The sequence below is a fragment of the Leucoraja erinacea genome, chromosome 16 (assembly GCF_028641065.1).
Source record: "Leucoraja erinacea ecotype New England chromosome 16, Leri_hhj_1, whole genome shotgun sequence".
Lineage (NCBI taxonomy): Eukaryota > Metazoa > Chordata > Chondrichthyes > Rajiformes > Rajidae > Leucoraja > Leucoraja erinaceus.
The window spans coordinates 21,907,539-21,920,468 of NC_073392.1; the positions used below are offsets into that span (position 1 = coordinate 21,907,539).

At 41.1% G+C, this 12,930-nt stretch overlaps 1 protein-coding gene across 1 annotated transcript in view; it reads right to left on the reverse strand.

The window, feature by feature from the left end:
• The window catches only part of dock3 (dedicator of cytokinesis 3), a 327,231-nt gene that overhangs the window by 139,935 nt on the left and 174,366 nt on the right, over positions 1-12,930 (reverse strand). The window contains exons 17-19 of the mRNA XM_055647822.1: positions 10,353-10,459; positions 7,030-7,201; positions 3,147-3,244 (exon numbers count right to left, since the gene is read on the reverse strand). Coding sequence (XP_055503797.1) covers positions 3,147-3,244; positions 7,030-7,201; positions 10,353-10,459 — 377 coding nt within the window. The remainder of the gene's footprint in view (positions 1-3,146; positions 3,245-7,029; positions 7,202-10,352; positions 10,460-12,930) is intronic.

The following is a 12,930-nucleotide window of genomic DNA, read 5'->3' on the forward strand; positions in this document are numbered from 1 at the left end:
GATTAAACATGTGAATTAAATAAGAATTAAATAATGAATTAATAGAGCAAAAGGAGGCTACAGGTTTTTGGTTATTGAGTAGAGCTACTACTCATGGAAAAAAACTGTTTTTATGTCTGGCTGTGGCAGCTTTGACAATACGGACTGTGGCAGCTTTGATAGTCAGTGGTTTGATTGTCTCCGCAATGAATTACCCAGTCAACACCCCATCTGATAAAGAATTGCAGAGGCAAAGGAGGATGGTTTCACTTGTGAATGGTGTCTGCTGGGCACACTACCATTTTTCAATGCATTCTTCAATCTGTGAGATGCTGATATTAACTGCTATCTACTCCATCACTACCTGTGAGGGTATCAACTGAATCTACAACTGTAATTTAAATGGTCGCTGCAGTTAATAGCTATTTGGCAGAAGGAGTAGAGGGATACTAGTGCCAGTGAAATCATGACATAATCATTGACTTTGGGAGAAAGGTTGTATGGATTAATAATACATAGAGATACAAAGTAAATCATATATACATACAACAGACCAAAGTTTATAAATCTATTCTGAGGGCATTATATCTCCTCAATAATTAACGATGCTATCAGATGGTCTTATAACCATATAACCATATAACAATTACAGCACGGAAACAGGCCATCTCGGCCCTACAAGTCTGTGCCGAACAATTATTTCCCCTTAGTCCCACCTGCCTGCACTCATACCATAACCCTCCATTCCCTTCTCATCCATATGCCTACCCAATTTATTTTTAAATGATACCAACGAACCTGTCTCCACCACTTCCACTGGAAGCTCATTCCACACCGCTACCACTCTCTGAGTAAAGAAGTTCCCCCCTCATGTTACCCCTAAACTTCTGTCCCTTAATTCTGAAGTCATGTCCTCTTGTTTGAATCTTCCCTATTCTCAAAGGGAAAAGCTTGTCCACATCAACTCTGTCTATCCCTCTCATCATTTTAAAGACCACTATCAAGTCCCCCCTTAACCTTCTGCGCTCCAGAGAATAAAGACCTAACTTATTCAACCTTTCTCTGTAACTTAATTGTTGAAACCCAGGCAACATTCTAGTAAATCTCCTCTGTACTCTCTCTATTTTGTTGACATCCTTCCTATAATTGCGCGACCAAAATTGTACACCATACTCCAGATTTGGTCTCACCAATGCCTTGTACAATTTTAACATTACATCCCAGCTTCTATACTCAATGCTCTGATTTATAAAGGCTAGCATACCAAAAGCTTACTTTACCACCCTATCTATATGAGATTCCACCTTCAAGGAACTATGCACGGTTATTCCCAGATCCCTCTGTTCAACTGCATTCTTCAATTCCCTACCATTCACCATGTACGTCCTATTTTGATTTGTCCTGCCAAGGTGTAGCACCTCACATTTATCAGCATTAAACTCCATCTGCCATCTTTCAGCCCATTCTTCCAAATGGCCTAAATCACTCTGTAGACTTTGGAAAACCTCTTCATTATCCACAACACCCCCTATCTTGGTATCATCTGCATATTTACTAATCCAATTTACCACAACTTCATCCAGATCATTGATGTACATGACAAACAACAAAGGACCCAACACAGATCCCTGAGGCACCCCACTAGTCACCTGCCTCCAACCCGACAAAGAACCATCCACTATTACCCTCTGGCGTCTCCCATTCAGCCACTGTTGAATCCATCTTGCTGCTCCTGCATTTATACCCAACAGTTGAACCTTCTTAACCAACCTTCCATGAGGAACCTTGTCAAAGGCCTTACTAAAGTCCATATAGACAACATCCACTGCTTTACCCTCGTCAATTTCCCTAGTAATCTCTTCAAAAAATTCAAGAAGATTAGTCAAACATGACCTTCCAGGTACAAATCCATGTTGACTGTTCCTAATCAGACCCTGTTTATCCAGATGCTTATATATATTATCTCTAAGTATCTTTTCCATTAATTTGCCCACCACTGAAGTCAAACTAACAGGTCTATAATTGCTAGGTTTACTCTTAGAACCCTTTTTAAACAATGGAACAACATGCGCAGTACGCCAATCCTCGGGGACTATTCCCGTTTCTAATGACATTTGAAATATTTCTGTCATAGCCCCGGCTATTTCTACACTAACTTCCCTCAATGTCCTAGGGAATATCCTGTCATTGCTACTAGCTTGATGTTAATTTTTGCATCACTTTCCTATCTCTGCAGACAACAGTCAGGTAAATGACTCTTTCCGATGGGAGGGAGGGCAGGTTGTTCAAAAATGTATTAATTCATTTCAGGAGTAGGGGGGAAGGGTAGTTAGAGGCAGGAGTTTTTGTGATATTACTTCCAGGAACATGATCAAATCCTAGTCCATTTAATTTTGTACTAATAAATAATTGTTGAAACCCATGCCTTGCATCACAAGCCACCTTTATAATCTCACCTTTTGCTCCATTATATTCAACCACACATTGGGAAAAATCTGTCCAGATCTGAAAAGTCACATTACATAATGTCTTAAAATCAGATCATGCAAAGGTGACAATGAGAGATGGGAAGTAGAGTTGTGAAGTAAGGGAGGTCAGTGAAATAAAAGGAAATGTGTGCAGAGCAAAAGGGAAAGATGACAGCAGGGGGAAGAAAGAAAGAATAGGTGCAGGTTGAGATGGAGAATTGGGGAGAATGGGACAGAGTGGGAAATGAGAAAGAGTAGGAAAGGAGAGTGGGTGAAAAGGGGGATTGGAAAAAGGGGAATGGAAAGGGAGGGAGAATGAAAGGGAGCAGCAGGAAGGGTAAGAAGGCATGGGGTCCAGCAAAGGAGGGAAAGAGCAGAAAGAGGACCAGAGCAAAAAAAAGGGGAGAGTGAAGAGGGAAAGATGAGTCAGTGCAGAGAGGGGAGGAGGGGATGGGGAAAGTGCAGAGAAAATGAGCAGAGTTGCAAGTCAGAGTAATAGTGATGGGATATCGACAGTATGTAAATTTGCCAACAGGAGAAATATGGGGAGGAAATGAGAGGACAGAAATTAATAGAGAGCAATGGCAAGAAGAGAAATTGGGGAAAATAAGGTTCAACATATGTTATTTGAATGAGATCCAGGATTTCACAATTATCTCTGGGTATACTACTGTAAACATGATCACAACATTGACTTACTTTAACTATTTCTTCACCGTTGACATGTCTCAACCTTCCCAGGATATCCATCACTCTGTCTGGCTGTGCTTTCCACTTCAAAAGGGCAAGGAGGTCAACTAAACCCAATCAGAGATAAGCCATTACAAAGCAAAATGCATATTGCTCAATAGTGTAACAAATCCCAAACTTCAATTGTAACTTCTCAGATCATAAAGTGATCTCTTCACGTGCATCTCTTCAAACCTCATCTACTGCATTTGTTGCTTCTGAAATGTCCTCCTTTACAGTGGCAAAACCAAACATAGACAAGGTGACTGTTTTGCTGAACACTTGCACTCCGTCTGCCAAGGCCTGCTGGATCTCCTGGTTGCTAACTATTTTATTTCCGCTTCTCATTCCCATATCGACGTTTCAGTCATTGGCCTCCTCCATTGCCATAGGCATACTGGAGGAACAGCACCTCACATTCTGCTTGGGTAGCTTAGAACCTAACCAAATGAGCATTGAATTCTCCAATTTCAAGTAATATCCCCACCCCAATCCCACCCTTACCTTGGTTTCCACTCATTTCTCCCACTATCTCTCAAATCCCCCCCATTCTCACGTTATTCCTTTCCCTTCCTTTATACGCTTATCTTCAATCCCAAAGTTTCCCATCTTTTTTTTTATACTCTCTGTTCCCTTCCCCATCCCCTTCTACCCATATCATTCCCTCCACCTTTACATTTCACTCCTCCTCTTCTCTGCTTATCTGACACCCTTTGGTTTCCTTTTCACCTCCAGCCTTTGTCACTTACTCCACCCATCTGCCAATCATCCCCAACCCCATCCTTACCTGTGTTATAGACAATAGACAGGTGCAGGAGTAGGCCATTCAGCCCATTGAGCCAGCACCAGCATTCAATGTGATCATGGTTGATCATCCCCAATCAGTATCCCGTTCCTGCCTTCTCCCCATATCCCCTGACTCCGCTATCTTTAAGAGCCCTATCTAGCTCTCTCTTGAAAGTATCCAGAGAACAGGCCTCCACCGCCATCTGAGGCAGAGAATTCCACAGACTTGTAACTCTGTGTGAAAAAGTGTTTCGTCATCTCCGTTCTAAATGGCTTACCCCTTATTCTTAAACTGTGGTGTGTGTGGCCCCTGGATTTGGACTCCCCCAACATCGGGAACATGTTTCCTGCCTCTAGCTTGTCCAAACCCTTAATAATCTTATATGTTTCAATAAGATCCCCTCTCATCCTTCTAAATTCCAGAGTATACAAGCCCAGCTACTCCATTCTCTCCGTATAGGACAGTCCCGCCATCCCGGGAATTAACCTTGTAAACCCACGCTGCAGTCCTTCAATAGCAAAAATGTCCTTCCCCATATTAGGGGACCAAAACTGCACACAATACTCCTGGTGTGGTCTCACTAGGGCCCTGTACAACTGCAGAAGGACATCTTTGCTCCTATACTCAACTCCTCTTGTTATGAAGGCGAACATGCCATTAGTTTTATTCACTGCCTGCTGTACCTGCTTGCTTACTTTCATTGACTGATGAACAAGGACCCCCAGATCCCGTAGTACTTCCCCTTTTCCCAACTTGTCACCATTTAGATAATAATCTGCCTTCCTGTTTTTGCTACCAAAGTGGATAACCTCACATTTATCCATATTAAACTGCATCTGCCATGCCTCTGCGTACTCAGCCAATCTGGCAAGTGGCAAGAAGAAAGCCATTGTTGAAAAAAAGCCATAAGAAGTCCCGTTTGCAGTTTGCCACAAGCCATGTGGGGGACACAGCAATCATGTGGAGGAAGGTGCTCTGGTCAGATGAGACCAAAATTGAAGTTTTTGGCCTAAATGCAAAATGCTATGTGTGGCGGAAAACTAACACTGCACATCACCCTGAACACACCATCCCCACTGTGAAACATGGTGGTGGCAGCATCATGCTGTGGGGATGCTTTTCTTCAGCAGGACAGGGAAGCTGGTCAGAGTTGATGGGAAGATGGATGGTGCCAAATACAGGGCAAATCTTGGAAGAAAACCTGTTAGAGTCTGCAAAAGACTTGAGACTGGGGCGGAGGTTCACCTTCCAGCAGGACAACGACCCTAAACATACAGCCAGAGCTACAATGGAATGGTTTAGATCAAAGCATATTCATGTGTTAGAATGGCTCAGTCAAAGTCCAGACCTAAATCCAATTGAGAATCTCTGGCAAGACTTGAAAATTGCTGTTCACAGATGCTCTCCATCCAATCTGACTGAGCTTGAGCTATTTTGCAATGAAGAATGGGCAAAAATTTCAGTCTCTAGGTGTGCAAAGCTTCTATAGACATACCCCAAAAGACTTGCAGCTGTAACTGCAGCGAAAGGAGGTTCTACAAATTATTGACTCGGGGGGGCTGAATACTTTTGCACGCCACACTTTTCAGTTTTTTATTTGTAAAAAAATTTGAAAACCATGTATCATTTTCCTTCCACTTCACAATTATGCACCACTTTGTGTTGGTCTATCACATAAAATCCCAATAAAATACATTTACGTTTGTGGTTGTAATGTGACAAAATGTGGAAAAGTTCAAGGGGTATGAATGCTTTTGCAAGCCACTGTATATTGTAAATAGCTGCGATCCCAGGACCAAGCCTCGCGGTACCCCACTAGTCACTGCGGTCCCAGCACCGAACCTTTGCGTACCCCACTAGTCACTGCGGTCCCAGCACCGAGCCTTGCGGTACCCCACTATCAACTATCACTTGCCAGGCTTTGACCCATCGCCACCTCTGATTTTCAGCTTTTTCTCCTTTAGTCCAATTAGTCTGAAGAGGGGTAGACACAGAATGCTGGACTAACTCAGTGGATCAGGCAACATTTCTAGAGAACATGGATAGGTGACTTTTCGGGTCGGGACCATTCCTCAGACTGATTGTAATGGTTGGGGGAGGGGAGAAACATGGAAGTGAGACAAAAACAGCACAATTTAGTGCCGGCAAGGAGGTTTCCTGATAAGCGAATTGTTAGCCACAGATGATGTGAGCCAAACTGAATTTCATTAACCTCGCCACTACCTTCCATCCTGCCCTCAAATTTGCCTGGACTATTTCTAACACCTCTCTCCCCTTTCTCTATCCACCTCCATTAAAGGAGACAGGCTATCGAATGACGTCTACTACAAACCTATCTGCTCCCACAGGTATTATGTCTACACATTCTCCGACCCTGCTCTTGCGAAGGCACTATCCGCTACTCTCAATTCCTCCGTCTCTGCCACAACTGCTTCCAAGATGAGGCTTTCCATGTGAGATGTCCTCATTCTTTAGTGAACATGGTTAGCGCTCAGCTGCCATAGGTGGATCTCTCATTCGTGTCTCTTCTGTGTCCCGGAGTTCTGCTCTTGCTCCCTCTCTCCACAGATGCAACAAGGACAGGGTTCCCCTGGTACACGCCTTTCACCCCACCAGCCTCCGCATCCAACAGATCATTCTCTGACATTTCCATCATGATCCCACCATCACATCTTCCCATCTCCACCCCTTTCCACTTTCCGCAGAGACTGACCCCTCTGCAACTCTTTGGTTCATCCCTTCCCACCCAAATCATCCCCTCCACAGGTACTCTCACCGCAGGAGTTGCAACATCTGTCCTTAAACCTCCTCCCTCGACTCCATCTACACTAGCAATTTTTTAAACCCACTGACACCCAAGTACATCAGAGCTCTCATGTGGTCTCTGCGTCTGCGCTTCCATCTGGTCTTGTGGGCAATCGTAATTCCATTTCTGGGGAACATCTGTACAGTATCCAATGGGCACTAATATTGTGGCTCTGAGACTTGTTTCAATGAAAAGTAGAAGGTGCACCAGCACAGGAACTAATATAAAACTAGAAAGCAGCAACAATATTTCAACAGTACCATTCTGTGTTAGTTTAGTAGATGAGAGTAGGGTTGAGATCCAGAAGAATTCTTTTGCACTTCGTTGGAATATATGACTGGATGGAATGTTGGGACAGCCATTAAAGTCTTCTTTACAGCAGGGGAGACCCAGGTACAGCCCATGGTTACTGAAAGTGCTGTTTTCATCACACTGTAAATTAAATTTCAGATTAATTAATCCTGTATATTCTTTGCCCTTCTCACCAAGCAGCAAAGGGCAAGAATTAAAGTGATTACTTTTTAAATAAAATGCATCATATTGATTGGCTGTGTATACAAATAGAACTAAGTCTAGAACACAATTGTGATGTCTAACTGCTAGTGGGTGCAACCTGATTTGTCTTTATTATCCAAGCTCAACAGAGAGACTGCCAAAAAATGACAAAGTGTTGGGCTTTTGCTCCAGGGGGTTCAAGAACAATGATGCATTGCTCTTAATTTTCTAAAATTTTCCAGATTCCAGGTTCACAGAAAGTTCCACTATATTAGTAAATGGCAAATTGTAAATATTTTATTCAAGAAAGTAACACAACTATAGGCCAGTTAGCCTACTATTTGTTGAGGGATAAATTAAAAGCCATTATGAAATAAGTTAAAGCAGAACACTTAGAAAAAAATCAAGGTAATCAGGCAAATTCTGCATTGGTCTGTGAAGGGGAAAACATGTTTGACCAATGTAGTGGATTTGCCTTAAGTAAAATAATAAATGTATATACTATGCATAAATCACCAAGAATTTAGTAAGGTACTCATCAAAAGCTATTGCAGAAAATAAAAGGTGATGGTGCAGAAAGTAATATGTTTGTATGGCAGAAGATTAACTGACTAACAGAAAGCAGTGGCATACATGGGTCAAGGAGAGATGTAATCCCAAAATTTGATTCAACCTATGAAAGAAAGAAAACAGGAAGCAGCCTTTCATACAAAGTTAGTTCAAATCTGTTATTCCATTTACCAAAAGGCTGTGGATATATAATCAATTGCAGCTTTCAAGCCTGACTGACAGATTTGTGTTATGTGCAAATATTTCAGAAAAAGGGCAAAAAAGCAGGTAAATGAAATTGTGGTTTAGAATTTCCTTGAATGGTGCACTGGTGGTGTACTCTTGTTTCTAAATTTTGATGTGTTGCTCCAATTAGATTCCAATTGCTAGTTTTCCTAAAACTGAGAGTTCATAATTTCCATTCTCTGAATTATCTCCATTGAGAAACAGTCAATACTTTTGCTGGGAAAAAAATCTTTTTTTTTATCACAATTGTTATAGGATATAACTATTGAGCCAATTGAGTGACACACACTCTTCACAAGTGACTGAGTGTGTTCATTCAAGGGTAACAGTTGCATCACCTCCTCTATATACTGTATATGTGCTTTCTTCAAGTGTAGCATTGTGCTATAACCTGAATTATAGTCCTATACTCAATGGGTACCATGAGTAGAACATGTACCATGAGTTAGAGTATCAGTAGCGTGGCTTTACAAGTAAAATTATGCCATTTACAAATGTAGCTGTTCCATTTTGTCTTTCAGCCAAGGTGCTGTTACATTTCCCCAGTAGACAAAATTGCTGGGGAAACTCAGCGGGTGAGGCAGCATCTATGGAGCAAAGGAATAGGTGACGTTTCGGGTCGAGCCCTTCTTCAGATGCTGCCTCCAGCAGTTTCTCCAGCATTTTTGTCTACCTTCGATTTTTCCAACATCTGCAGTTCTTTCTTAAATGTTACATTTCCCCAACTCCTTTGTGGCTGCAAAATTCAACTTCTATATAATGATTTTAGCCCATATGATGTGAATTGCTAATATTTGGAAGACATTACCTGAACACAGTGTGAAAACATATTTAATTCTAACTATCCAAAGAAAATGGGATACTTTGAATGAAGAATCATCAAGCTACAAGGTAAACATTGGCTAAGAGGATATTGCTTTCTGTTTTGTCACATGTATAAAGGGCTAAAAGAAGATACTCAATCTCTAAGTATTGAGAGACAAATCTGCTATCAATATTGTTGATAAAATATTGCTATCACTGACAGTAGAAGTAATATACAATGAACAATCTTGAATCTCCCAATACTGCAGAGCAGAGCAGTTCTGCCCCAGAGCAGTAAATTCTCAGGGTCAACTAATATGTATTTTCTTCCTTCAATTCCCCGTTTATATTTATGGCAAATCATTTTGCATCAATTATAGTAAATACGTTAGGGCATTCAACAGTGTACTAATCTGATTATTTCAGAATTGCTTTTCGCTAACTTGATTTTGAATAATATCTGATCACATAAATTAATGCTGGCAGGGACTGTAATAATCCACAGGCAACAACTGTAAGCTGTAAACTGTCACTTAAAGACAGGGTTCATAAGACTGTCAGAGGATGTCAAAATGTGTTCTATTTAACATGAAAGACAGTATATATTGTATTTTAAAGTATTTTTTACTGGGAGTATGGGAAGAATCCAGTAGAGCTACTTCAACATTTCCACAGGATAATTACAACAGAAATCAAGATAAATTTCACAGATGACATTTTCATAATCACAGTCAGATATATTTAATTGTGATGTGCATCCGTGTATTGGACAGGGGTGGGAAGGCTAGAAAGGGAGCATTTTACTGACACAAATGAGGCAAGGGTGTTCAAGTTCATAAGAGAAGTTAACATCTCGATGATTATTGAAGCTTTTCAAGTTTATTTGTTGGCTGAACTTTACGCTAGACTTTAGAGAATTAGCGTGGAAAAAGGTCCTTCGGCCCACCAAGTCTGTGCTGACTAGCGATCACCTCGTACACTAGCACGATCCGACACACTAGAGACAATTTACAATTTACAGATGCCAATTAACCTACAAACTTGTATATCTTTGGAGTTTGGGAGGAACCCAGAGCATCAGGAGAAAACCCATGCGGCCACAGGGATAATGTACAAACTCTGTACAGTCAGCATCCATAGTCAGGACTGCTGAACTACTGTGTCACCCTAGCTTTGATTCCAGAATGTCATTGGAGAAGAGTTTTGGAAGTCCAGAAAGAAAATCACAGAATAAGTAAGTAAACTGTGATTTATGAACATTCAGAATCTATTGGCTACCCAGCATATAATTGAAATGTGTAAACTTCTAAATGCGGAGAATTGTGCTTGGCATTAATAGCACATTTCTGGGAGTATGCATTAGATTCAGATTCTGGTCAGTGATTTTTGGAAGGGCCATTGCAAGGGACTGAATTTGGATGGTTGTTGTCAGGATACCACATACATGCAACGTCATTTCTAGGAGATGAACAAATGAGTAGTCCGTTACCTTGTAAACATACAGCTCATGAATGTCATCCGAAAGAGTTGTACCATCGTCTCGCATTAGTGGTGTAAATGCAAATCCGAATAATTTTTTTTCACCTTTGTCTTTTGCTAAATATTGGACAATAAAATTAAAATTACAGACAAGGAGCAACATCTCAAATTATATTTATTACAAAAATGGTGAGCCACACATTTTTACCCGACTCTGTAAACTTTGTGATAGAATGAACATAGTCATCTAGCACATCTTTCTCATGATGGGTGAAAATTGATCCTTAGGTTTCTGAGGAATGAGATTCCTCATTATTCTTCTGCAGTGAAAATGCATGACACTTGTTAAAAAAAAAAAGTGTTCTGCTATTGCACCTTTTAATTTAATTTCATTTGGCATTTGTTTTTTATACTGATTTACATCCAGAATTCAGTCAGTTGATCTTTTTCCACATGCTTATGGCAAAATACTCTCAATGCATTTTCCATACAGCAGCACAGAGCCAAAAAGTATTTTGAAATATATAATAGGGATACATGGTGAACATTAGTATATGAAGTTGCAACCAGATATTTGTGCAGATGAAGCCGTACATTAAATGAGGTTGTGGAAAGGCAAGCCCAGGTGACTTGATGTTAGAATGAATGTCGCCAAAGGAAAAATACAAAAGATCGAATTTTACGTGATTTGGGTAGTTTATATTTCTGAAGGAAAATAACTCATGGCACTAGTTCATTCTTCACGAACACTTCAATATGACTTGCTCCATCTTGACGATCAAAGCCATGGGAGAATTACACATCAACATATTTGCAGTTTCTTTGTATAAAGAAAGGTTAGGAAGCGGTTAATATTAAATATATAGCTGTTACTTGTGTAGAAGCAAGAAAGGATGTCACAATAAAAAGAGTGGATGGAGAAAAATTAATTGTACTTATTTAATATAATTGTACTTCATCTGACATTGTATGTAGAAAGAATAAAAGTATTGTATAGGATGCACCATAGGATGCCCGTGCGCCTCAACGCAACCACGAGGTCGCGCAATTTGCGTGCCAAGTAAGTGGGACAGGCGCTTAAGTTTACACACAAAGAGAAGAACTATAATCTAAATACTGAGGTAGTTAAGTCAATTCTTATATCTGTAGACAATAAGAAAATCTGTAAGGCAGGACAAACAAGAATCTTAAAGGATAAACTATATTTTGAGTAACAACTGTCCATTTGTGAAGGTTTAACGGGTTTTAATGAAGGATGTAACCTAGTGCGCTTTTCTCCATCAATTTTTGAAAGGTATAGAGAAGGTCATAATTGTTTTAAATTAGAGTATAGAGAAGGTCAGAGTCTTTTTTCACAGGATAGAAATGTTGAAATGTCAAATAATAGGAGGCATAGCTTTAAGATGAGAGGGGGAAAATTTAAAGGAGAAGTACAAGGAAAGATTTTCTTTACACAGTGGTGGGTGCTTGGAATGTGCTGCTGGGGGTAGGGGGGAGGGGGGGAACAAGGTGGTGGTGAAAGCAGGTGCAATGGTGGTGTTTAAAAGATATTTTGACAGGAAAATTAGCTTATAAAAATGGAGGGATATAAATCATGTGCTATGAAAGAGGTTAGTTTCCTTTGGCTTAATGGTCAACATAGACATGGTGGGCTGAAGGGCCTGTTCCTGTGCTACTTTTCTATGTTCTAAAAAGATAGAGATGGACCAATAATAAAGGGCTTAATGTGCGGGGAGACCATTTTCATTAACATAATGGAGAATTTGACAAAGATAGATTGAGAGCATTGAATTGCAGGTACTGTAGGTCTACATCTGCAGAGTAAGAAGTACAGTAAACTCTCGTTAAAACAGACCATTGGGGAGGGGGGAGGTATCCATTATTGTCGATTGATCACTATAACACTATAAGTACGGTATTATCATTGTATGTATTAGAAATAAAGAACTGCCGATGCTGGTTAATACACAAAAGGACACAAAAGTGTTGGAGTAACCCAGCAGGTCAGGCAGCTTCTCTGGAGAACATGAACAGGTGACATTTCGGATCAGGACTCTTTTTCAGACTAATTCAGTCTGCTAAGTTACTCCAGCACTTTGTATCATTTCACCTTAAAACTCGGTGCAATGTCACTAGTCTGCACCAACAAGCCTTTCTTATCCAGCTGCCACATGCGATCCAGTTGACGCTCACCTTTTGTGGCTCACATTGTAGCCCGTGGGGACAGCGCTTTTTTCCAGCCGCCGCCAATGACAGAACAAGCCCTTTCTACATTGGGGCTCCCTCCCCTTTCAGCAGCTGTTGCAGGGGCCATCACATTGCCAGCTCCCCGCTCCTCCACCACCTCCTCCTCCTTCTCCTTCTCCTGCCGTTTTGTCCACTCTGGCACTCTCCCCTCTACTGCCATCTCCTTTCCTCCTACTCCCCCACAGTCGCCAACATCTTTCAAGGAGGAGGCGGTGATGGAGGGGGGGGGGGGGGGGGGGGGGGGTTGGGAGTGGACAAAATGACGGGCAACAGGAAGAAGTGGCAGATTGTGAGAGGGGAGGGAGCTACACATTACCAAGCACATCCTGTCGGTGGCAGCA